The sequence below is a fragment of the Oncorhynchus mykiss genome, chromosome Y (assembly GCF_013265735.2).
Source record: "Oncorhynchus mykiss isolate Arlee chromosome Y, USDA_OmykA_1.1, whole genome shotgun sequence".
Taxonomy (NCBI): Eukaryota; Metazoa; Chordata; class Actinopteri; order Salmoniformes; family Salmonidae; genus Oncorhynchus; species Oncorhynchus mykiss.
In genome coordinates this window covers 22,207,618-22,232,872 of record NC_048593.1, presented here as the reverse complement: position 1 = coordinate 22,232,872, position 25,255 = coordinate 22,207,618, and the positions used below count along the sequence as shown (strand labels likewise).

General features: G+C 44.6%; 1 protein-coding gene across 1 annotated transcript in view; it reads left to right on the top strand.

The window, feature by feature from the left end:
* Positions 1 to 25,255, top strand: part of LOC110509815 (astrotactin-2) — a 457,880-nt gene that overhangs the window by 104,634 nt on the left and 327,991 nt on the right. The window contains exon 3 of the mRNA XM_036967227.1: positions 16,121 to 16,562. Within this exon, the coding sequence (XP_036823122.1) occupies positions 16,121 to 16,562 (442 nt within the window). The remainder of the gene's footprint in view (positions 1 to 16,120; positions 16,563 to 25,255) is intronic.

The window sequence follows — 25,255 nt, the reverse complement described above, 5'->3', positions numbered from 1 at the left end:
ACGCAGACTTGGTGCCGTCTTGTCTCTCCTTCGGGAAGACTTTTATATCTATTGATTAATTCCGATTCACATGGTTTTTAATGGCTTTGTTCAGCTGCATCGATTAAAGCTTTTTCGGAATCTCCCGTTAATGTTTCCCAGACACTTGTTTTTCTCCCTAAACACTTAAAATACCATATGTGGATGCTACCGCACATGAATGACTCCAATAACTGCCACTTTTCAACATCTATACTCTTAAAAGTAAATTGAGAGGTTTTTACTAGGTACCATTTGATCATGTTTACATTATATGATTCCACAAGCATCTTTGTCACCTAGTTGTTTAACCTTATTCATAAATCTGAATATTATTCACCAAGTGTGATATGTAATGTAATACATCAGCAAAGTGTTTCAGTTGACCTATTCAAGCAGCAACTCTAGCTGACTCTCTTTCCATCTGTATTATTGTAACCTTGGGCCAGGAAAAGTGTTAATTGAAACAGTGTATATACACACTACATACAAAAGTATGTGGACACCCCTTCAAATTGGTGGATAAAGGTGTATAAAATCTAGCACACAACCATGCAATCTCCATAGACAGACATTGGCAGTAGAATGACCTTACTCAAGAGCTCACTGACTTTCCACGTGGCACCTTAATAGGATGCCATCTTTCCAGCAAGTCAGTTTGTCAAATTTCTACCATGCTAAAGCTGCCTCGGTCAACTGTAAATGCTGTTATTGTGGAAACATTTAGGAGCAACAACGGCTCAGCTGCAAAGTGGTAGCCAACACAAGCTTACAGAACGGGAAAAAATAGTCTGTCCTCGGTTGCAACACTCACTACCGAGTTCCAAACTGCCTCTAAAAGCAACGTCAGCATAAGAACTGTTCGTCGGGAGCCTCATGAAATGGGTCTCCATGGCCGAGCAGCTGCACACAAGCCTAAGATCACCTATGCAATGCCAAGCGTCAGCTGGAGTGGTGTAAAGATCGCCGCCATTGGGCAAGTCCCTTTCCTGTTTCAGCATGACAATGCCCCCGTACACAAAGCAAGGTCCATACAGAAATGGTTTGTCGAGATCGGTGTAGAAGAACTTGACTGGCCTGCACAGAGCCCATAACTCAACCCCATCGAACATCTTTGGGATGAATTGGAATGCCGACTGCGAGCCAGGCCTAATCACTCATCATCAGTGCCCGACCTCACCAATGCTCTTGTGGCTGAATGGAAGCAAGTCTCCGTAGCAATGTTCTAACATCTAGTGGAAAGCCTTCCCAAAAGAGTGGATAGCAAAGGGGGGACCAACTCCATATTAATGTCCATCATTTTGGAATGAGATGTTCGAAAAGCAGATGTCCACATACTTTTGGTCGGGTAGTGTGTGTATATCTATATAACATGAAATAGGAATAAGTTTAGCGGTGTAGTGCCGAGCTGCCTGCCAGGGAATTGAGTGGAGATTGCAGTGAGGTGAGGAGCAGGGTGGAGAGAGAGAGAGAGAGAAATTCATTTTTGCTGTGAATGGACAAAGATCCCCCTTCAGGTGCCAGCATTCCCTGACAGGTCTACTCTGGCAAGCTGTTCCAGCAACACTTGGCCGACAGCTGCAAAAACAAATAAAGGCCTCTCTTCAACCAAAGCGACAGGGAATATAACCAGGGCTGGGGTCCCAGCTGCCTCTAATTTAAACACACAGACACATACACACACACATGTGGACAAACACACACACACACACACACAAATTCCCAAGAAAATGCATAAGGAGTTTAAACCCTTACAATTTTGGGGGTTATACTCTCTCCATAGGCAAGGACACTGAGCTCACATTTTTGTAGCAGAGTTACTTGAACAAACACCCAGTAGTCTTCTCAACAGCAATGACACTTTGGAATGTTATGTTCTGCGGTGGCCTTTACAAGAATTCCGACACCTTTAATGTCACAGCATTCTATGCCGTTTGACCTCTGATTATCTGGTCGGAGCATGTACCAAATTGTTGTCAGAAAATAGAACTGTCAGAGATAGTTGTATCTTTTTTGAGTGAAACACAATCGAAATCTCCAACCCTAGTACCAAATCTCTTTCATTAGTCCCAAATCTCCTTCATTAGTCCCAAATATCTTTCATTAGTCCCAAATCTCCAACCCTAGACCCAAATCTCCATCCCTAGTCCCACATCTCCAACCTTAGTCCCAAATCTCCTTCATTAGTCTCACATGTCCCTCCCTAGTCCCAAATCTAATTCATTAGTCCTAAATGTCCTTCCCTAGAGCCAAATCTAAGGCCTCTCTTCAACAAAAGTGACAGGGACTATAACAAGACTGCACTGAGCTGTATAAGGAAATAAGCAAACAGAAAACCGCTCACCCAGAGGCAGCGTTCCTAGTGGCCGGGGACTTTAATGCAGGTAAACTTAAATCAGTTTTACCTCTTTTCTATCAGCATGTTAAATGCGCAACCAGAGGGGAAAAAATTCTAGATCACATTTACTCCACACACATAGACATGTACAAAGCTCTCCCTCGCCCTCCATTTGTCAAATCTGACCATAATTCTATCCTCCTGCTTTCTGCTTACAAGCACAAATTCAAGCAGTGACTCGGTCTGTAAGAAAGTGGTCAGATGAAGCAGATGCTAAACTACAGGACTGGTTTGCTAGCACAGACTGGAATATGTTCCGGGATTATTCCGATGGCATTGCGGAGTACACCACATCAGTCACTGGCTTTATCAATAAGTGCATTGAGGACGTCGTCCCCACAGTGACTGTACATACATACCCCAACCAGAAGACATGGATTACATTCGCACTGAGCTAAAGAGTAGAGCTGCCGCTTTCAAGGTGCAGGACTCTAACCCGGAAGCTTATAATAGGTCAGGTCTCTGTTTTGGAGAGGCACATTTTTGAAAGAGAACAACCTTATTGTTGTGCCTCCTTTGGTAAAACCACTGTTATGCCCTCAGACGAACCATCAAACAGGCAAAGCGCCAATACAGTACTAAGATTGAATCGTACTACACCGGCTCTGACGCTCGTCGGATGTGGCAGGATCTGCAAACTATGACCGACTACAAAGGGAAGCACAGCCGCGAGCTGCCCAGTGACACGAGCCTACCAGATGAGCTAAATCACTTCCATGCTCGCTTCGAGGCAAGCAACACCGAGGCATGCATGAGAGTATCAGCTGTTCCGGAAGACTGTGTGATCATGCTCTCCGTAGCCGTCGTGAGTAAGATCTTTAAACAGGTTAACATTCACAAGGCCTCTGGGCCAGACGGATTACCAGGACGTGTGCTCCGGGCATCTGGCAGATGTCTTCACTGACATTTTCAACATGTCCCTGATTGAGTCTGTAATACCAACATGCTTCAAGCAGACCACCATTATCACTGTGCCCAAGAGCACTAAGGTAACCTGCCTAAATTACAACAGACCCGTAGCACTCAAGTCCGTAGCCATGAAGTGCTGTGAAAGGCTGGTCATGGCCCATATCAACACCATTATCCCAGAAACCCTAGACCCACTCCAATTTGCATACAGATCCACAGTGCCCTTTCCCACCTGGACAAAAGGAACACCTACGTGAGAATGATATTCATTGACTACAGCTCAGCGTTCAACACCATTGTGCCCTCAAAGCTCATCACTAAGCTAAGGACCCTGGGACTAAACACCTCCCTCTGCAACTGCATCCTGGACTTCCTGAAGGGCCGCCCCCAAGTGGTGAGGGTAGGTAGCAACACATCTGCCACGCTGATCCTCAACACTGGAGCCCATCAGGGTGCGTGCTCAGTCCCCTCCTGTACTCCCTGTTCACCCACAACTGCATTGCCAGGCACGACTCCAACACCATCATTAAGTTTGCAGACGACACAACAGTGGTAGGCCTGATCACCGACAACGACGAGACAGCCTTTAGGGAGGAGGTCAGAGTCCTGGCCTTGTGGTGCCAGAATAACCTATCCCTCAACATAATCAAGACAAAGGAGATGATTGTGGATTACTGGAAAAGGAGGACTGAGCACGCCCCCATTCTCATCGACAGGGCTGTAGTGAAGCAGATTGAGAGCTTCAGGTTCCTTGGTGTCCACATCACCAACAAACTAGAATTGTCCAGGCACGACAACACCTATTTCCCCTCAGGAGACTGAAAAGATTTGGCATGGGTCCTCAGATCCTCAAAAGGTACTACAGCTGCAACATCGAGAGCATGGTTGCATCACTGCATGGTACGGCAACTGCTCGTCCTCCGACCGCAAGGCACTACAGAGGGTAGTGCTTACGGCCCAGTACATCACTGGGTCTAAGCTGCCTGCCATCCAGGACCTCTACACCAGGAGGTGTCAGAGGAAGGCCCTAAAAATTGTCAAAGTCCCCAGCCACCCCAGTCATAGACTGTTCTCTCTGCTACCTCATGGCAAGCGGTACCGGAGCACCAAGTCTAGGACCAAAAGGCTTCTCAACAGCTTTTACCCATAGGCCATAAGACTGAACAGGTAATCACATGGCTACCCGAACTATTTGCATAGTGTCCCGCCACCCCCGACCCGCCAACCCCCTCTTTTACACTGCTGCTATTCTCTGTTTATCATCTGTGCATATTCACTTTAACTATACCTACATGTACATATTACCTCAATTAGCCCAACTTACCGGTGCCCCTTCACATTGACTCTGTACCGGCACCACCTGTATATAGCCTTGCTACTGTTATTTTCACTGTCATTTTACTTTTTATTTTGTATTTCTATACTTACAGTATCTATTGTTTACCTAATAACTATTTTTTACTTAAAAATGGCATTGTTGGGCTTGTAAGTAAGCATTTCACTGTACGTCTACACTTGTTGTATTCGGGGCATGTGACAAATAGACTTTGATTTGATTTGAAATCTCCTTCCCTAGTCTTTCCTAATAAGAGGCACCCCTAGGGCACCATTGTCTTGTCAATTTTATTGCCTTGTTATGAACAGCTGTTTCAGTCCGTATTGGCCCCTTGTGCCACGTCTTCAAATATTAGCATTAGCTTCCTAATCACATTTTTTCCTCCGAATGTCACCGAGAAGGGCACGTCTGTTTGCAGCTGGCTCGCACTGCTTCAACTCTAAGATATCATTTATCTTTGGAAGAGAAAAAAAGAAGAGAAGGGGAACGGCATAAGGTTGTGGAGAGACGCACAGTCACTGAGTCGCTGTACCAGCACTAATTTGCCGCCGTAATGAGCAAGCAGCTATGCATGATCATCGGGCAATTATATTTGGTTACCATGCAAACAGGGAGGATCATGGGAAGTTATTAAAGGGAAAATAACACCCTAGCTCGGTTACAATAGGAGAGAGGGATTATCTGAACAGTCTCTTTTGGTTTTCTATGAATACTAAATCCACAATGTTCCTTCACCAGTCTGGCCCAGGGATAACAAATGGAGAGTCAATTGGTTTTTCAGTCAGATGTGAATTATGATTACCTTCAAATGAAGCTATTGGACGGATAGGACTGGGCCAGCTCTGGATGTTGTAATTGTTTGTAAACATACACAAATGGGTCAATGTCTTCGATTATGTATCATGATAAAAGTAATCAACAGTAGTCAACAGTAGTTGTACAGTAGTTGTGTAAACCTACTAACTCGTATGACTCTTAACTGTCGTGAATGGTGATAGTACTTTGCTTCAAGCCTCCTACTGTATCGCGGACATTTTTGCCAAAATAACTATAAGCTGAACCGATACTGTTTAACATACAACCACACCCCTTGAAATTCCTACACTCTTAGAAAAAAGGGTTCCAAAAGGGTTCTTCAGCTCACCCCAATAGGAACACCATTTTCGGTTCCAGGTAGAACTCTTTTTGTTCCAGGCAGAACCCATTAGGGTTTTACCTTGAACCAAAAATGGTTCTTCAGTGTGTTCTCCTATGGGGACAACTGAATAATTGTTTTAGGTTCTAGATAGCACCTTTTTTTCGAAGAGTGTACATACAGTACTGTAATGCGTGTATATGGGAGGCGAAGTCAAGCGCAGGAGAGCGGAGTATAATAAACAGGCACACTTTAATACCGGTTACCTAATGACAGCACATAACACATACAAGTGCCAAAAACACGGTCTAAAACAAAAGTGCAACGCCTGACAAATATCCACGTAACAAATTACAATCACTCACAAATACAACATGGGGAACAGAGGGTTAAATAATAAACAAGTCATTTGTGAGTGAAGCCAGGTGTGATAAGACAAAGACAGAATAAATGGAAAATGAAAAATGGATCGGCGGTGGCTAGAAAGCCGGTGACGTCGACCGCCAAACTCTGCCCGAACAAGGAGAGGGACCGACTTCGGCGGAAGTCGTGACAGTACCCCACCCCCACACCCCCCTTGACGCGCGGCTCAAGCAGCGCGCCGACACCGACCTCGGGGACGACCCAGAGGACGAGGCACAGGGTGATCCGGATGGAGACGGTGGAAATCCCGCAGCAACGAAGTGTCCAGGACTCTCCTCCGGACCGTACCCCTCCCACCCCACGAGGTACCTAGCATACGCCGGGGCCCCCTCGATGTCCAGAGGGGGCGGAGGAACCTCCCGCACCTCAGCTTCCTGGAGTGGACCAGCCACCACCGGCCTGAGGAGAGACACATGGAACGAGGGATTAATGCGGTAATCTGGGGGAAACTGTAATCTATAGCATACCTCGTTCAGTCTCCTCAGGACCTTAAGTGGCCCCATAAACCGCGGACCCAGCTTCCGGCAGGGCAGGCGGAGGGGCAGGTTTTGGGTTGAGAGCCAGACCCTGTCCCCTGTTGCGAACACCGGTGCCTCGCTGCGGTGACGGTCGGCGCTCGCTTTTTGCCGCCTCGCGGCCCGTTGTAGGTGCACATGGGCGGCGTCCCAGGTCTCCTCCGAGCGCTTGAACCATTCGCACAGGGGCGGAGCTTTGTTGGCGTTCGTGAGCGCTGCGAGAGCTCGGCTCCTATCCCAGCCTCGGACGCGTCCACCTCCACTATGAACGCCAAAGAGGGATCCGGATGGGGCAGCACGGGAGCCGAGGTAAACAGATCCTTCAGGTGACCAAAAGCCCTGTTCGCCCCAGTTGTCCACTGCAGTCGCACTGGTCCTCCCTTCAGCAGTGAGGTAAGGGGAGCTGCTACCTGTCCAAAACCCCGGATAAACCTCCGGTAGTAGTTGGCATACCCTAGAAACTGCTGCACCTCCTTTACCGTGGTGGGAGTCGGCCAATTACGCACGGCTGAAATGCGGACACTCTCCATCTCCACCCCTGACGTGGAAATGCGGTACCCTAAGAAGGAGACGGACTGTTGGAAGAACAGACATTTCTCAGCCATGACGTACAGGTCATGATACAACAGTCGACCAAGCACCGTGCGCAACAGGGACACATGCTCGGCATGTGTAGCGGAGTATATCAGAATGTCGTCGATATACACCACTACACCCTGCCCGTGCAGGTCCCGGAAAATCTCGTCAACAAAGGCCTGGAAGACTGATGGAGCATTTATCAACCCGTACGGCATGACGAGGTACTCATAGTGCCCTGAGGTGGTACTAAATGCCGTCTTCCACTCATCCCCCTCTATGCACTAGTTTGTAAGCTCTCCTGAGATCCAATTTTGTGAAGAAGCGCGCCCCGTGCATTGACTTGATGGCACTGGTGATGAGAGGCAGCGGGTAGCTGTACCTCACAGTGATCTGATTGATCCCTCGATAGTTACACGGGCGCAGACCCCCATCCTTCTTCTTCACAAAAATGAAACTCGAGGAGGCAGGTGAAGTGGAGGGCCGAATGTATCCCTGCCCCAGGGATTCGGAGACATATGTTTCCATAGCCACCATCTCCTCCTGTGACAGAGGATACACGTGACTCCTGGGAAGTGCTGCGTCTACCAGGAGATTTATCGCACAATCCCCCCGTCGATGAGGTAGTAATTTAGTCACCCTCTTCTTACAGAAGGCGAGAGCCAAATCGGCATAATCTGAGGGGATGTACACGGTGGAGACCTGATCTGGACTTTCCACCGTAGTCGCACCGATGGAAACCCCCACACACCTCCCTGAGCACTTTTGTGACCACCCCTTGAGAGCCATCTGTTGCCACAAAATAGTGGGATCATGACAGGCCAACCAGGGTAAGCCCAGCACCACGGGAAACGCAGGAGAATCAATAAGGAACAGATTGATTCTCTCCTTATGACCCTCCTGCGTAACCATATTAAGTGGAGCGGTGGCCTCCCTAATCAGCCCTGACCCTAATGGTTGACTATCTAGGGCATGCACAGGGAAGGGCATATCCACAGGAAAAAGGGGAATCCCTAAACTATGAGCAAATGAGCGGTCAATAAAATTCCCAGCTGCGCCTGAATCTACTAGCGCCTTATGCTAGGAATGCGGGAAAACTGACAGGTCCCGATCCGGACGTCCGCGGGCAGTCAGCAGGTTGTCCAGCCGGATGGACAGGTCCACCAGCTGGTCCAATGTGAGGGTGGTGTCTCGGCAGGCCAACTTCCGACGGACTTCCTCGCACAGACTGCACCTGTAGTGATCAATCAGGGCCCTGTCGTTCCATCCCGCGCTGGCGGCCAGGGTTCCGGAAGTCCAAGGCAAAATCCTGCGCGCTCCTCGTCCCCTGCCTCAGGTGGAACAGACGTTCACTCTGCATAATGGTCCAATGCCGCGTCTCCCTCACTCCATACGGCGTTGGCCCACTCCAAGGTTTTGCCTGAGAGGCAGGAGATGAGGGCGGACACACTCTCACGCCCCGAAGGAGCCGCGTGGACGGTCGCCAGGTAGAGCTCCAGCTGTAGTAGAAACCCCTGGCATCCGGCAGCCATCCCATCATACTCCCTCGGGAGCGCAAGTCGAATCCCGCTGGGACCAGGTGAAAGAGGGTTGGACAGTGGGACCTGTTGTAGTGGGGCTGGTGGAGGTGCTGAAAAACCTCCTCCTCTCTCTCAACGATTCATAGTCTGCAGCACGCGATCCATGGCTGTGTCCAGACGTTGCAACATGGTCGCGTGCAGCTGAACGCGCTCCTCCACTGCAACTGGGAGGGCGTCTGCTCCCGGGGACTCCATTCTTTTGTTGAGTGATTCTGTAATGCGTGTATAAGGGAGGTCGAAGTCAAGTGCAGGAGAGCGGAGTATAATAAACAGGCGCACTTTAATACCAGTACCAAATGACAGCACATAACACATGCAAGTGCCAAAAACACGGTCCGAACAAGGAGAGGAACCGACTTCGGCGGAAGTCGTGACAAGTAAACTGTACAGTGTATTCGGAAAGTATTCAGACCCCTTGACTTTTCTCACATTTTGTTACGTTGCAGTCTTATTCTAAAAGGGATAAAATCGTTTTTTTGTCTCATCAATCTACACACAATACCCCATAATGACAAAGCAAAAACAGGTTTTTAGAATCTTTTGCAAATGTATTTAAAAAAAATAAACCCTTAAATATCACATTTACATAAGTATTCAGACCCTTTACTCAGTACTTTGTTGAAGCACCTTGTGCAGCGATTACAGAGTCTTCTTGGGTATGACACAACAAGCTTGGCACACCTGTATTCTCTGCAGATCCTCTTAAGCTCTGTCAGGATGGATGGGGAGTGTTGCTGCACAGATATTTTCAGGTCTCTCCAGAGATGTTCGATCTGGTTCAAGTCCGGACTCAAGGACATTCAGAGATTTGTCCCGAAGCCACTCCTGCGTTGTCTTGTCTGTGTGCTTAGGGTCCTTGTCCTGTTGGAAGGTGAACCTTCACCCCAGTCTGAGGTCCTGAGTGCTCTGGAGCAGGTTTTCACCAAGGATCTCTGTACTTTACTCTGTTCATTTTTACCTCAATCCTGACTAGTCTCCCAATCCCTGCCGCAGAAAAAGATCCCCACAGCATGATGCTGCCACCACCATGCTTCACCGTAGGGATGTTGCTAGGTTTCCTCCAGAAGTGACGCTTCACATTCAGGCCAAAGAGTTCAATCTTGGTTTCATCAGACCAGATAATCTTGTTTCTCATGGTCTGATAGTCCTTTAGGGACTCCAAGCGGGCTGTCCTGTGTCTTTTACTGACTAGTGGCTTCTGTCTGTCCACTCTACCATGAAAGTCTGATTGGAGTGCTGCAGAGATGGTTGTCCGTAGAGCTTATCCCATCTCCATAGAGGAACTCTGGAGCTCTGTCACAGTGACCATCGGGTTCTTTGTCACCTCCCTGACTAAGGCCCTTCTCCCCCGATTGCTCTGTTTGACCGGGCGGCCAGCACTAGGAAGAGTCTTGGTGGTTCCAAAGTTCATCCATGTAAACATTTTGGAGGCCACTGTGTTCTTGAGGATCTTCAATGCTGCAGACATTTGTTGGTCCCCTTCTTCAGATCTGTGCCTTGCCAAATCACACCCAATCATTTGAATTTACCACAGGTGGACTCCAATCAAGTTGTGGAAACATCTCAAGGATGATCAATGGAAACAGGATGCACATGAGCTCAATTTTGAGTCACATAGCCAACAGTCTGAATACATATGTAAAGTACGTTTTTTTAAAATATTTTTTTATACATTTGCTAAAATTTCTAAAAATCTGTTTTCACTTTGTCATTATTGGGTATTGTTTGAATTGTTTGATGAGAACAAAACACAAACGTAATACATTTTAGAATAGGGCTGTAACATAACAAAATATGGAAAAAGGCAAGGGGTCTGAATACTTTCCGAATGCACTATATAATATCAACAAATCAACCAATTTCAGTTTATCACAAGTATTACAATACAACCATGTCATACTAGTGCTTCTGTATCATAGACATCATTCCTCTCCATCTGTGACTCAGTCAGTGAAAGCTGTGTCAGATGCCCTGACAGCTGAGCAGTCAGCTGGTGTATTAGACTGCTAAATAGCTAACTAAATAGCTAACAAAGTGGTTACACAGACTATTTTTGTATTTTATTCTTATTTTTTGCACTGTCTCTATGCACACTCACAGGGCACACACTGCTCACACTGATACTCTAACACACATACAAACACTCCATAATTTCCTCACTCAAACATATGCACATACATTTAAACTGACTCTACACACCCACTCACATACAATAATTATATACGCTGCTGCTGTTCTGTTTATCATATATCCTGATGCCTTGTCACCTTACCTCTAGCTCTATCGATCCAGTATGACTTCACATTGTAAATATGGTGCTGGAACTGACTCTGTATATAGTATGCTTACCTACTTTATCGTGTTCTTCTTATTTTTTTTGTTCGACCTTGTCATTTTTAATATTACATTGTTATTGCTGCATTGTTGGGGTTAGAGCTAGCAAGAAAGGCATTTCAGTGTACTTGTGCATGTGACATTAAAACTGGAAACTCTAATGCCCTGACTCACCCTACCCTTTTCAACTCACACCACGGACCACATTTACACATCACTGGCATCAAGGACAAAGTAGGCAATACAACACCCAACACAAGGCTCAAACAGAATACAACTCCCAACATGAGGCTCAAACAGAATACAACACCCAACACGAGGCTCAAACAGAATACAACACCCAACATGAGGCTCAAACAGAATACAACACCCAACACGAGGCTCAAACAGAATACAACACCAAACACGAGGCTCAAACAGAATACAACTCCCAACATGAGGCTCAAACAGAATACAACACCCAACACGAGGCTCAAACAGAATACAACACCAAACACAAGGCTCAAACAGAATACAACACCCAACACGAGGCTCAAACAGAATACAACACCAAACACGAGGCTCAAACAGAATACAGTCTTCATTTATACTTTATCTTAATACTGTATCCCTTCTCACAAGCACTGTTTATTGATACATTCAATGTTGAATTTACTCTGGGGAACCAAACATGATTCATGCTTTTGCAGTGTTGCAAACGCTTAGTAAATCAGTTATATAATAACTGGCTATTTTCCTCTGATGCATGCGGTCTTACAGCCTGTTATGTAGCTGTGGTGTCTGTTTCAAGTCTGCTGAGTTATGACCAGCTCTGTGACAGCTTGGAAGTTGACAGCATGTACTCATTTTTGTTCTGTTCGTTTCCCGTTGCTCTCTCGATCTGCTTTTCATTCCTTTTCATTCCTTCTCCCTGCACATAGATTCCCCTGAATATAAATAAAACATTATCTATCTCAATGATCTATGTATGCAGGGCATCCCTCTGCATATGATGACACCCAGAGATCCAGAGAGCCAGGGCTGGCTAGAACTGCTTGGCTGAGGAGGAGGGGGAGGAGGGGAGGCATTGTGAGATGCAGGGTGGGTGTGCGGCAAAGCAGTAACTCAGGCCTAATTCCCTGCTGTAATTCAGGAGGGCCAGCAACAGGCAAATCTACCCACAAATCTCTCACCTTGCCCAGGGACCAGAGTCAGGGCCAAGGGGGGCGGCATGGAGGATGGGGAGGTGATGGGGGCTCAGGGGTGGGTGGTGATGGGACTGATAGCCAATCAGACAGAGCCAACCAACACGCCTGCCTTTCTGTAGCCATACTACAAAGAGAAACAGAATGTGGAGGTCAACCTGGTATTTTCAGTTAAGCTTGTGGAGATTTTCCATTCAGTTTTCAACCAGAGTTTAATCAGATTTCATGATTACGTAGGGCCACCGAGGGTCAATGTCATTTCCCTGATGATTTCATGGCTCAGGTTGTGGGCTTTCTATATTTCATTTTTCAATTATCTTGGAAGTATTTTTATGTTGGCTGTGAATATTTTTTATTTATTTAGCAATTCACTTTCTCTGTTTTGGTTGTTCTTACAATTAACTCACCACATGCAGTGTACTTCATGGTTCATTTAATTTTAAATTTTTCTGAATCACAATTACAATTGTTAACTATATTCTTCTCAGTCACCTAGCTTCATTGAAAACATCATAGGGGACAACTCTAGGCTCACAGCACACGCAGCTCTTTTCCCCTCCATCTCCTCATCTTGTCACACTACCTGTTTGAGACCACACTCCTGGTGACATCACTTCCTGAACCTGGTGGGTGATAGGAAAGGTTCCCCTGTAGGCGTAGAATAAAGTGGCCACAGTAACCAGTGAGCCGAGTCTTCCGTCCCTTGGCTCTGGGAGTTGCAGTTGGATGGGGAGAGTAGATAGCAGCTGCCTGGACACATGGCACTTTAACTTCATGTGGGGAAGAGGGGGATGGGGGAGAGCGAGAAAGAGAGAATGAGAGAGAAAGAAAGAAAGAAAGGGTGAGGCAGGGCCTCAGGTCCACTCCACTGAGGGTTCATCTGATGTAGGCTACAACAGTTTGCTCACCCAGAAACAGGCCTATGAGAGCATCCACTTGTTGTGGTACAGCACTGTTAACACCCTCACTGATGTGAGAGGTACACACAGTCACCACTCTGTATCAAATACATCTCGGAATTGGTATTGCATTGCCTCAAGGCACGTAAATTGAGCAGATGTTTGAGTGTATGTGTGTGGGGGGTATGGATTACTTTTTTATTTAATGTACAGTACATGGGTGTGTGTATGTGTGGTAAAATACTGTGTGTGTGTGCGCGCACAGATGTACCCATGTCAAGGCACAGAAATTGAGCAGATGTTTGAGTGTATGTGTGTGGGGGTCATGGATTACTTTTTTCTTTCATGTACAGTACATGAGTATATTCATCTGCGTCTGTGCATGTGATAAATTAATATGTTACTATGTACACAGATGTACGCATATGTATATGTATGTGTGGATACATTGTTTGTTCAATGAGTTTCCTGAAGATGAATGTACTACAGCTATCTCATTTCTCAGTGTGCCTGCCAGGAAGAGAGCTGCTTCCCTTGTGCCAAGATGGTGGCTACAGAACTGAACAGGTGCATGATGGGTTAGCTTAGTGTTTTGTTGTTTTTATTCCACAGTTTATCCCCGGGGCAAAGCTTATTATGATGAAAATCACTGACAAGAGCTTGTCTTTATTTCAGAGCCTCTTCAGCAGAGCATGATGATATTCAGGTTGATGTTTATTGTAATGAGTCTTGTTCTGGAGGCAGAACTGTGCAATTTCTTGTTAGTTAGGCCAGCTGCAACGTCGAAATTGGCTATATTGTAAAGATTTATGAAAACAAAAATGTGCTAACTTAATGTCATGTAAAGGTTAGGTATTAGGGTTAGCAGTGTGGTTAAAGTTAGGGTTAGGCAAAAAATATTATAACATTGTGGCTGTGCTAGCTAATGACCACTCTGCAGAGCTGCCTCTAGAACAAGATTCATGACAAAAACAAATGCTAACCTGCTGATGAGAGGGGTTATACTTGTGTCAGCTGTACAACACATTGATGCTTCATTTTGATCCACTCATCCCTATTCGTTATTGAATACATGGATATTGGCTTTCAGTATGACGATGAGAAATAGGATGCATTCATTGTGGCTCAGTGTTGATGTAGCAGCTTGGTTGCATATTCAACTCTGCCAGATGGTTTTAGCTCTCAGTCATTTGTTAATCTATTCATTTATTCTTAATTGGTTCTAAAGGATGTTGAAAAAACGTCAGTGCTGTAAGCCGTGAGTTTGTGGCCAGACCATGCGCCATATGAGTAGGTGGTAATCTGTGAGGGAGGGAGAGAGGGAGGGAGAGAGCAGAGGAAAAGAAAGCTGAAAGGGGAGCAAAAGAGACTGATGAAGGGAGGAAGAGAAAGAGAGGGATTAAAAAAACGAGAGCGATGGAGAGGGAGAGAGTTGAATCCTCCATCTCTTACCTGTGGAGTGACTCCAGAGCAGCAGGGATATGTAGGGTCTTAAGATGACTGAGAACCACATATCCCTCATGGATACATCCACCACTATGAATTAACATTGTTGTTTGAATGGAAGAGAGTGCAAAAGTAGAACCACCTAATGTTACATTTTAATAGTCAGTAAGGATTATTGGCGCATATATTTTCTTTTACAGCTATGATCACTGACCATTGTTTTTGAAAAGCCCAGGTCTTACCTCTTTTTTTATTATTTATTATGTTTCTAATTTCACATTGCCAGTCTCAATTCCATTTCTACACCATCCTTTTAGCCATGGGAATTTCTGAAAAGTTCTGAACAGTTTCCCTGAAGTTCTGTACGTTTTGTGAAACAGGAGCGCTCTCTTCTGTTGTTGCCGGGTGACTTTGTTTCAGAGGGGGAGTGTATTTCTCAGACGCCGCTCTCCTATTGGAGATTAATGAACACATTTGTCCAGAGGACGTTCCTCTCCTTGGAGTTGCCCATCTCTTCCTAGTGTGATTTATGGCCACCCAGCAGTGCATGAGTTATAATTTGAGAGAGGTTTGTTTTTCCTCATGAAGATGGAATTTTAAATGTTGTGATGAATAACCCTATCTGCTCTTGTTATGTATCATACAGTAAGCACAGGGAATTGTGGGAAGGGTGTAGCGTCAAAATACGGCGACTGTGCTTTTTCGGTGTCTGGCTGCAGTAGAGGCTGGATGGCATTAGGGTGGTCGCGATTTGTCTGATTCTCACTGTGGTCTATCCATTGACCACTAGTGTAAAGAATTGTTGGTTACTCTTGGAATATGTCCGCTCTATCATTCTATACACAGGCCTGTATGTGTATGGATTAAGTGTGCTATTCACTCTCAGATTGGCTGCTAGAAGGTTGTTGATGTGTCTGTGATGGCATGAAATGGGACAAACCATGTAGCAATGGATGTGCCTTGGTGATGGATGTGCCTTTACATGAGCAGGCTTTGAGGGGTAGGCTATGGCTTGGAGACGAAGATTGGGTTTAGTTAGGCTAGTAACACCCTTAACATATTGGCATGTGTAATTCCTAGGGCTGTGGGACTAACTGGCTTTGTGTGTGTGTGTGTGTGTCTTTGACAAGGAAAGAGAAAGAAAATAAGAGATAGAGGAGAGAGCTCTTCTCTCCATTTCATCGCCAAGCACAGCGCTCTATTTGTTGACTCACTGAACCAAGCAGGACATTTCAACAGGCCGTCTGCTCCGGAGAAACTTGACCAACTTGTTCTCACTTAGACTAGATTCACTCATAATCTCTAATAGTGTCTCTCTTTTTGTGCAAATGCATGCTTGTTGACGTCTCTCTCCCTCTTTCTTCCAGGGAGGCCTGATCGCTCTCCTCCTCCTCATCCTCCTCTTCACCCTGGTGCTGTACACACGTCACCGCTGGTGCAAGCGCCGACGTGTCCCCCAGAAAAGCGCCAGCACAGAGGCCACCCATGAGATCCACTACATCCCCTCTGTGCTGCTGGGGCCCCAGGGTAGGGACAGCTTCCGGGGCTCCCGGCAGCTCCAGCACAGTTCTGTTATTGGCATGCCCATCCGGGAGACCCCCATCCTTGATGACTATGACTGTGATGAGGACGATCAGATGGGACACACACACACCTCCACACCCAACCAGGTCCACAACCAGCTGAGCGATGGGAAAGTCCTGGGCTTGGAGGAGTATGGGCCCAGCCAGGGGACACTGAACCACAGCCAGCACACTGACAGCCTGAGGAAGGGGGAGGACAGTGTCCAACACAGTCTGGATAAAAGAGGTGGGTACTACTGGAGTATGTTACAGTCCATCGTAGTCTACAGATTAGACTATAACACAGTCACTATATTGTTGAAACAGATTGAGAATATAATATATTTCTGTTCAACATTTTTATTGAAAAGCAACCACTTTTGGTGACAAATCATCTAACTATGAAATCCTTATGTATTCCTCGTCCTGTGCTCTACATCCAAAGGAATGTATGTTACTGTCACGTTCATCATAACGAGGAGACCAAGGCACAGCGTGATAAGAATACATACTTCTTTTAATGAAGACTGAACAAACTCTACAACGCACCACAAGTACTGACAGGCAACTACACATAGACAATAACCCACAAACCAAAATGGAAAATGGCAACCTAAATAGGATCCCCAATCAGAAACAACGATAAACAGCTGTCTCTGATTGGGAACCAATTCAGGCCACCATAGACCTACATTTACCTAGACAATCCCAAAACCCCATAGATATACAAAAACCCTAGACAAGACGAAAACCCACATTCCACCCTCGTCACACCCTGACCTAACCAAAATAAAAAATAAAACAAAGATAACTAAGGTCAGGGCGTGACAGTTACACTTCAAATATTCTACGCACAACTGGTTTCGCTTAGTCGCTGTTCATATTTTATGACTCAGATAGGATTAGCTCAAAAAGTAGAAGTGTGTTTTCCTCTGAAACACTGTCTCCGTCCTCTTGGTTAATCTCATGTTAGAAAATGGCCATTGGCCCCGTGTTTCTGTCAACCACAAATAATGAGTACAAGTCAAGATGGAGAAGGTCATTGACATTGGTCTGGCCTCTTACTAATGGGGGTGATTCGATGAGTCAAACTCATTGACCCTCGCTAATCGCAATCCAGTGTGTAGTCCTGGAACTGTGTCCTATACTATGGACACAAAGCAACAACAATTTTTTAAAACTTTTTATATAATGTGTTGAAAATAGATGTGAAAAATGGAATGTGTTATCTGAAAAAAGCCTAATAGTAGAATTTAATGAGTTGTTCTCCATAGTTAATTCTGGTTGTGGATTAAATGTGACTGCAGGTCACTGTAATAGCTGTAGATTACATCATATCCACGTTGAACCACACTGTACCCCAGGGAAGTTCAGCTTTAATAATTGAGGGGTGGCGGATTGCAGGGGTGGTTTTTCAATGTGAGCGCTATTCGTGTCATGTTAAATTATACATGGCAAAGTTTAACATCTCGTTTCCCGGGGCTACCTCCTCTCTCTACTAGTATTTATCATTCAGCAAAAAGCAATTTAGCCAAACTCAACTTCCTGAACCCACAACACCGCTCCCGGTGAGGAGAGAGGGACCAGGACACAGCCATCCTTTCATTTCATGTGATACATTTTCTTTTGGGAAAGGAACTTTGCATTATTCATCTGTAGCTGAAAGGCTAATACTTTGGTGCTCCCAGTTTTTTGTGTCGGTGGAGGGAGGCTTTCTCTGTAAAGCTAACAGCAGTAGGGCCAGATTGCTGTGCTAAAGAGAGTCAAGTGTAATGCCACTGAAAACGTAATGTAATTGAAAATGTACCTGGATATTTTTTTTTCTTCAAAACAGCAGCAGCATGTTTTCAAATGGCTTCAATGTTGATTTAATCATTTACGGACTGATATGAAGAATCATAGGGAAATAGTAGTTGCCTGAAGAAATCATTCCATATGCTAACATTTAAATTAAAAGGCAACAGGTTTTCTTTCATGAAGCAGTATTTTGAACGCACTTTATTAGCTCTTGGAATGTCCTTGGTCTAGTTTAAATTTTTTATATAATATCACCTCCCAGATTTTTTTTAATGATGCTCAGTATATATCTCAAATTATAAACTTTGTATTTTGAGCCCTGAATGCTGTTTGGCTGACAGCTGTGGTATATCAGACCGTATACCACGGGTATGACAACATATTTATTTTTACTCCACTAATTATGTCGGTAAACAGTTTATAATAGCAATAACTCACCTTGGGGGTTTATAGAATATGGCCAATATGCCACGGCTAAGGGCTGTATCCAGGCACTCTGCGTTGCGTCATGCATAAGAACAGTCCTTAGCCTTGGTATATTGGCCATATACCACACCACCTTATCCCTTATTGCTTAAGTAATAAAGACAATTCAAAAGGGGCCTTTGCTTTGAATAAATCATGAAGTGTATCCTCTTGGCACGAGTTCAGCTCCCGCTTGAACACATCCACCATACGGCCGGCTAGCCTGCATAAGTAATCGCCTCAATTAATTCAAAACTGCGGATATCTGCATCCTGATCTTGTGTGTTATTTATATTGTAATCTGTGGAAATCACCAGATTGTTAAAATCACAAAATCTATTTTTCTGCATTCTCTTTTTTGCTGCTTCCTTTTTCCAGGATGATTTATCTCTCTTCCTATAAATAAGACACAGATGAACAAAGATGGACACTCGCTGCGTTGTCTAGTGCCATCTTGTTCCAAAAACAAACAAACTTCAGACACTCGGAACCTGCTCTCTGGGAGATTAGTCTTGTCACTCCTCCTTTTTCTGTTCATTCTCCATTCTCTCCTCCATATGCAGCCAGTAAAATAAAACAAGCTCTTCAAGTTGGCCTGTTTACATCGTATCGTCTGCTTTTAAAAACCTGTCCTTGTGCTAATCACTGGCTGTAAGGTATTGTCACCGCACAGGGAAGCAGCTGCAGGACCCACAGTCCGTCTAACAGCAGGTTTGGGACACTGGTTTTAGTTGACATCAAAGGCTCTCCATCGGAAAAAAACATACTTGTCATCTCCTCCTGGTCATTCTGTGCACTTTAAATTAGAAGACATGCTCATTTACATATTACACCCTTGGGCTGTATACAACAGACAGTCAGTCTTAAGTCTCATATTAATGTTCGGACTTGAGTGTATAATTTATATGCAGGTCCGTGAGTTTTTCCTGACTAACGTGACCTGAGCAGGAAAACCACCAAGCCCTAGAAATAGCCCATAACTGGGGCCTGGGGTTTTCCAAGGTCAGTAAAGAGTCCTGGCTCTAAATACTGAAGCATCCTTTCCCAACAACACAAACCTCCAGGCATTTCCAACAATCATGTATCCACCAATTCACACCTACAAAGCCATATAATTTGAATACAGAGCCGATTAACTCGCTTTACCTTTTATATGTCAGCGTGCCTCCCAAAGGTCTCCAAATACCAGGCGCTCCTTTATCTGTCTGTCTCAGCTAACAGATGACCCCATTCTCAGTCTGCTGAATGGGCCTATCTGGAGGCATTATTGAGCTTGCCTCAGAGGTTCCTGTGTGTGTCTGAGTCTTTACACCGGGCTTCCAAAGGCCTGTCATTTGGTTATTCAGTGGGGACCTGGTGCATGCGTTGGGCAGCGTCATTCCATAAATCAGGTGCCACATAATTCCCGGGCGCCAGGACAGCAATTACCATCAACCCGTAGTGAGGACCACCGTTCCTAATGTCCTCGTGATGTGTCTGCTACTTACGTTACGTCGCCTGCAATTAAACCAGTACGCTTGGCTACACTGAATTAGTTGATTCATTTATTTACAGAATTAAGAAACGGAAGATCACAGTTTATTGGGTCTATCGTGGCATTTGTCAAAACACTTCCCAATAAATGTTTATTTTTACTTGTATATTTACATTCCCACTTGTATTGAAGTTGTAGGCCCTAGGCAATAACCAAGAAAAACTACTGTGTGCATCCTATAATTCATCATTGAATTGTGTGTACTGAATAGGGTATCTGTCAGGTTCCTGTTTTCCTGTCCTCTATTTCCCACCCGATGTACAATCTCTCTTCTCCACAGAGTGGAATAGATTGCAAGCAGTTGTTTTCAATATAAAACGGTTTGGCAGTATGTGTTTTGTGAAATATTAGAGAGTACCGAGCGATAGCTGTGTTTCCCTGTGCCCTTTGCAGAGCAGCATTGGCCACTTGGACAGGGACTCCCTGACGAGTCAGTCACCCAGGCTCATTGGGACTGCATAAACACTGCTAATGGCAGCTTGGGTGGGTCCCTGTCTGATGTGTTCCCTGCCTGTCAAGTAAAATAACTTATCTGGCTTGTATTATCGCTACAGGTAGTCCCTTTTGAAATCATGGCTGAAACTGTAAGGAGCGTTACACATAGTTACACAAACACTCACAATGGTACACACACAAACTTGCACACACACACAAGTAAACAAGTTCACATGAGAGAGAGAGAGAGAGAGAGAGAGAGAGAGAGAGAGAGAGAGAGAGAGAGAGAGAGAGAGAGAGAGAGAGAGAGAGATAATAGAAAATAAATCAGGCCAATTACCCTGTTGCATCTCTGCCTTTATAATCAAATCTCAGATGAGTGTCATGGGGTGGCCTTGGCCTCAGATCTTATGGAAGAGCAAGGAAACAGAGGAAAAACAAAACATCTCCCAGTCTGCAGGTTTATATTCTCATCATGATATCTTGCATGATCTTAAAATGTAGAAAAATAGGCCATGAACCATAAATTGATGTCAACAGGACAGTTGCACTCACATTTGACATCAATGGGGGTAGAAGGTCACACACCTCAGCACGGCTTCCTGCTATACTAAGCATCCCACACTAAAGACTCCCAAGTGAATATGTTAAGGCACCTGCCTCTTTTGCAGCTTACAGAGAAAAAAGACAATGATGATCTTGAATGCTAGTATCTCCTTTAGCATATCCGACTTCAATTAATTCCTTGACTGTGTTAAAAACGCACCATTTTATGGTTGCTAAAATTCAAATAGACAAATTTCAGTTTATGCGACTTAACAAGCAAGTATAGTGTAGAGAATCATTGTACCATCTAAACTGTTGTGAAACATATTTTCCATAAGCAAAAATATTGTATTTTCATCTGTTTGAAGCTGGTGTACAAAACCCAAATTAAAAGACAAACAATTTACTTAAGAACTGGAAGCATAGAAATATTGCACATAGACTAGATCTACCGATTCTTAGACTTGCTTTCAATGACTATGATAGATTTATAACTTACATTTCTGAACTTGGTCGGGTCGCCCAAATAGGAACAAGGATTCCCTTTAGCATTAATACCAACCTGTGTTGTCTCTGTTATTTGTATCTTTGGTGAAAGAGAGGAGCATCCATCCATCCATCCATCCACCAACTTGTATCAATCACCAGTGTCTGTCTCAGTGCTGCCTCCAGTGTCACACACTGAGCTTTCCAATTCATCCTGTCACCATGGCGATGCCAGTCATCCACCATAAGTGACAATGGCTGGCTGATTTGTGGCGTCCCCGCTGGCAGGGTTTATGCCTTTATCACCTGGCGTTCGTTTGTCATCAGTTATCAACCAGCACTTGCGTGGTGTTTACAACAATGAGTGAAATAAAAGGAGAGAAAGGAAGAGCGAACAGGGGGAACACAGCTGTAAATGCACATCCACTGCTCCCTCGGATTGGCCCGGAGTGAAATGAGGCCTCATCGCCTTTATTTACGGTGAATTAATCGTTCCGTTGTCCCATTTACGGTATCGTTTAGCTGTCCCTACAATAACAACGATTGATGTTTAATGATGTCTCTCAACATAAAAACGGAATGCTGTCGAATCAGATGGTGTTGGAACATTTCACCTCTGGTAAGATCTAACACAATTACCCCAGATGCCATGAAGGAGATCTGGCCACGGCCAATTAATATGAAGAATGTGCTCAGTGGTCCTATACGCCACAGTGATTCCTCCCCTGTGTGTGGATATGGCCAGCGAGGTGGTGACATTTGAAAGCATGCCTGCTTTAAGGCCCATTTACAGGAAAGATGAAAGGCCATCCGATTCACACTGACTCAACAGTCCTCCCTTCCCAATGCCTAAGATGACAGGGATGGAAAGGGTAGGCTCGCATTATCTCTTAATTGGCTTTCTGCTAATTGAAAGAATTTAGCGATGAATTAAGGCTTCAGTTGGCGACAATGTCAGTGGTGGAAATTGTCACGGCTGCTTTGTATGCCGCTGGACTTTTTTAGGTTACCACTGAGTTAAATGGGATGATGATTTTGTTTTTTAAATGTACACAAAGCATCAAAGTGTCCTTTTGATCACTGCGGTTGTTATTTTATATCGCCATAGCTTTAAGGAAATAGTGTCATCCGCATTGAGTGGCTAACTAAAACAGACAGAAAACCATTAATTAAGTTTTTCTGTATGGACTTCAATGAAAGTGCATGTTTAAAAATGTATCTGGATAATTTCACGTTGAGGACATAAATTGACCCTAGTCCTTGAGCTTTCCTCCTAAAAATAAGATGTACTGTACGTGAGCTGGCCCCTCCATCTACCTCTTTCCCATCTTTTACACTCAAATTGTATTTGACTATTAACAACACTTTTTTCCAGACTTCCTGTCTCGGCGTCAGAACTCAGTACACTCTACCTGACTGTCTTTGCACTGTCTGGAACCTCTTCAAACAAGCCATCCACCCCTTTAACATTGAATGAAGTGACCCATCCTATCTTCCACTGTTATGTATTGTTCATCATGTGGTACATGATGAATAACTTGATAGCCTGTTTTTGTCATTAAAGAATGGGAATTCTGTGTGCCCTTCTCTGGAAATTGGGCATTGTCTCACACCTACAGGATACACTCTATTACTGGCTGGCCCTGACCTTAGTAGAGGTCAACACATAGAAACAGGATGAATAGAACAAATAGTATTCTCTCTGTCCAAGAGAAGGACTTGTCTACATGGACATTCCATGGGAATTAGCACTACCATTATTGTTGATTGATGTAAATTCCTGATGCAGCACGTGTTGTAAAACTATGGGGCTGGGATTTTGTTAGTGCAGTCATCATGAAACATTCCACACACATTCATGCAATCTATCCATGCTATTGATTCCAAATGGCCTTCCTTTCCTTTCCAATTCAGTTTATATGGATTGGGCCTGGGCTCTGTGGCCTTGACAGGGCTGATACTGTCAGAATAATCCACTAGGCTCCACACTAACAATACATAATATGAACCAGTAGTCTGTCTTCGGTTCCTCACAGCACTAAAGACTTCAGCTCTCGTTCTGGTCTAAATGATCTCATAAGTTTCTGTACTTGGCCCAGTTCATTTGATGCTCATTGAGGCTTTATAAAAGGCATGTTACACTGGAGATTGCTGCTGTTGTTATCGATCAACATTGATGCTGTTAAGAAAGCCTGTTGAGGAACCCTGGCCCGTCATATTGCAGTTGACGGAGATAGAGAAACGTATAGTATGTTTATGGGAAATGTGGATTTTAATTGCAAAGAGGAATGCATTAAAGTGAACCTTTTTGTCGTTTATCATCCTGGTTTTCACACAAACACATACGCAACAAGTTACTTTTCACACAAACATAATGTACTTACACCTTTTGTCAGTATTGGTGTGTTTTTAGGTTGCAGTCATTTTGAAGAGTAGTTTGCATACTACTGCTAAGAGCCATGCTTTGTGTGTGTGTACGCACGTATACTCCCATAAGTAAATTAACAAAATAAAAGCCCACCACAGTTAATTGTCCTTGAGTGAGTTCAGTAGAGTTAGAGAGATGCCCCGGAGAAGCAACAGTAAAGTAGGGAAAGTCTCTATTATACTGAGCTCCCAGCCATTTGTCAAAGTGAAGGTTGACAACCCTGATTAGATATGAATCAAAGCGTTGCCCTGAGCTGCCTGAGAGTTGCCAAGTCTCTACTGATGTCACATAGGGGTGGTACTGTTGGCTCACTTGCACTCATAGAAGTTAATGGGAGGACCCTCATGCACGATAATGCCAAACAATTAGGACTTGATGATGGTGATGGTGGTGGTGATGATGATGGTTATGGTGTGTGGGAGAACACCTCTTCTGCCGTAAATTAAAGGAAAATGAGGACATTAGAAGAAGAACAGTGGGGGCTGGTTACTTGAAAAACTGAGGAGGATGAGAGACCCACGGCAAAGGTATTACTACACGGAGACGACAAAGATTTTCAAAAATCGTCTAAGACTAATTTTATTTCAACTTAAAGCATGTAATAAAGACATTTATAGTACACTATTATGGGGAATGGGAATGAGAGGGCTACTTACAGTGTTGGGAAGGGATCACAGCAGTGATTGAATGAGGGTATGAGGCGTGAGTTGAGGTGTTCAGAGGCTTCAGTGCAAGACTGTCTTGTCATGGATGGATGGTGTTGGAGAAAAGTTCAACTCTTCCACTGAGGGCAGGACAGGATTTGACTGGGAAGACAAAAAACAATAACACAACACACTACACAGTTAGACAAAAGAGCTAGTGAGTTAGTCCAACCATGGAGTAAAATTATTGATGTGTACTAATGTTACAATATAGTAGTAGTAGTTTGTGATTGACTCTACATACAGTATTGAGAGAAAATTGATAGTTCTTGAAGAGGAAAATGTTCAATGTGCCAGTGGATGAGTGGGCACATGAGGCTTCAGTTCATGTCAGGAGAAAGTTGACAATGGTAGTGGAGTGGAGTGGTCATCACCTCTTAATCAGGGAACAGCAGGGGACTAAGCTTTAAATTCAAATATCAGATACATTCCTTTACAGCAATGCCATCATAGGTTTGGGTTTGGGATGAATCAGTTGTAAGAAGGTTTTATATGGGCTATGATGAGCAGTTAACCGATCACTGCAGCTGTACATAGTCTATCGG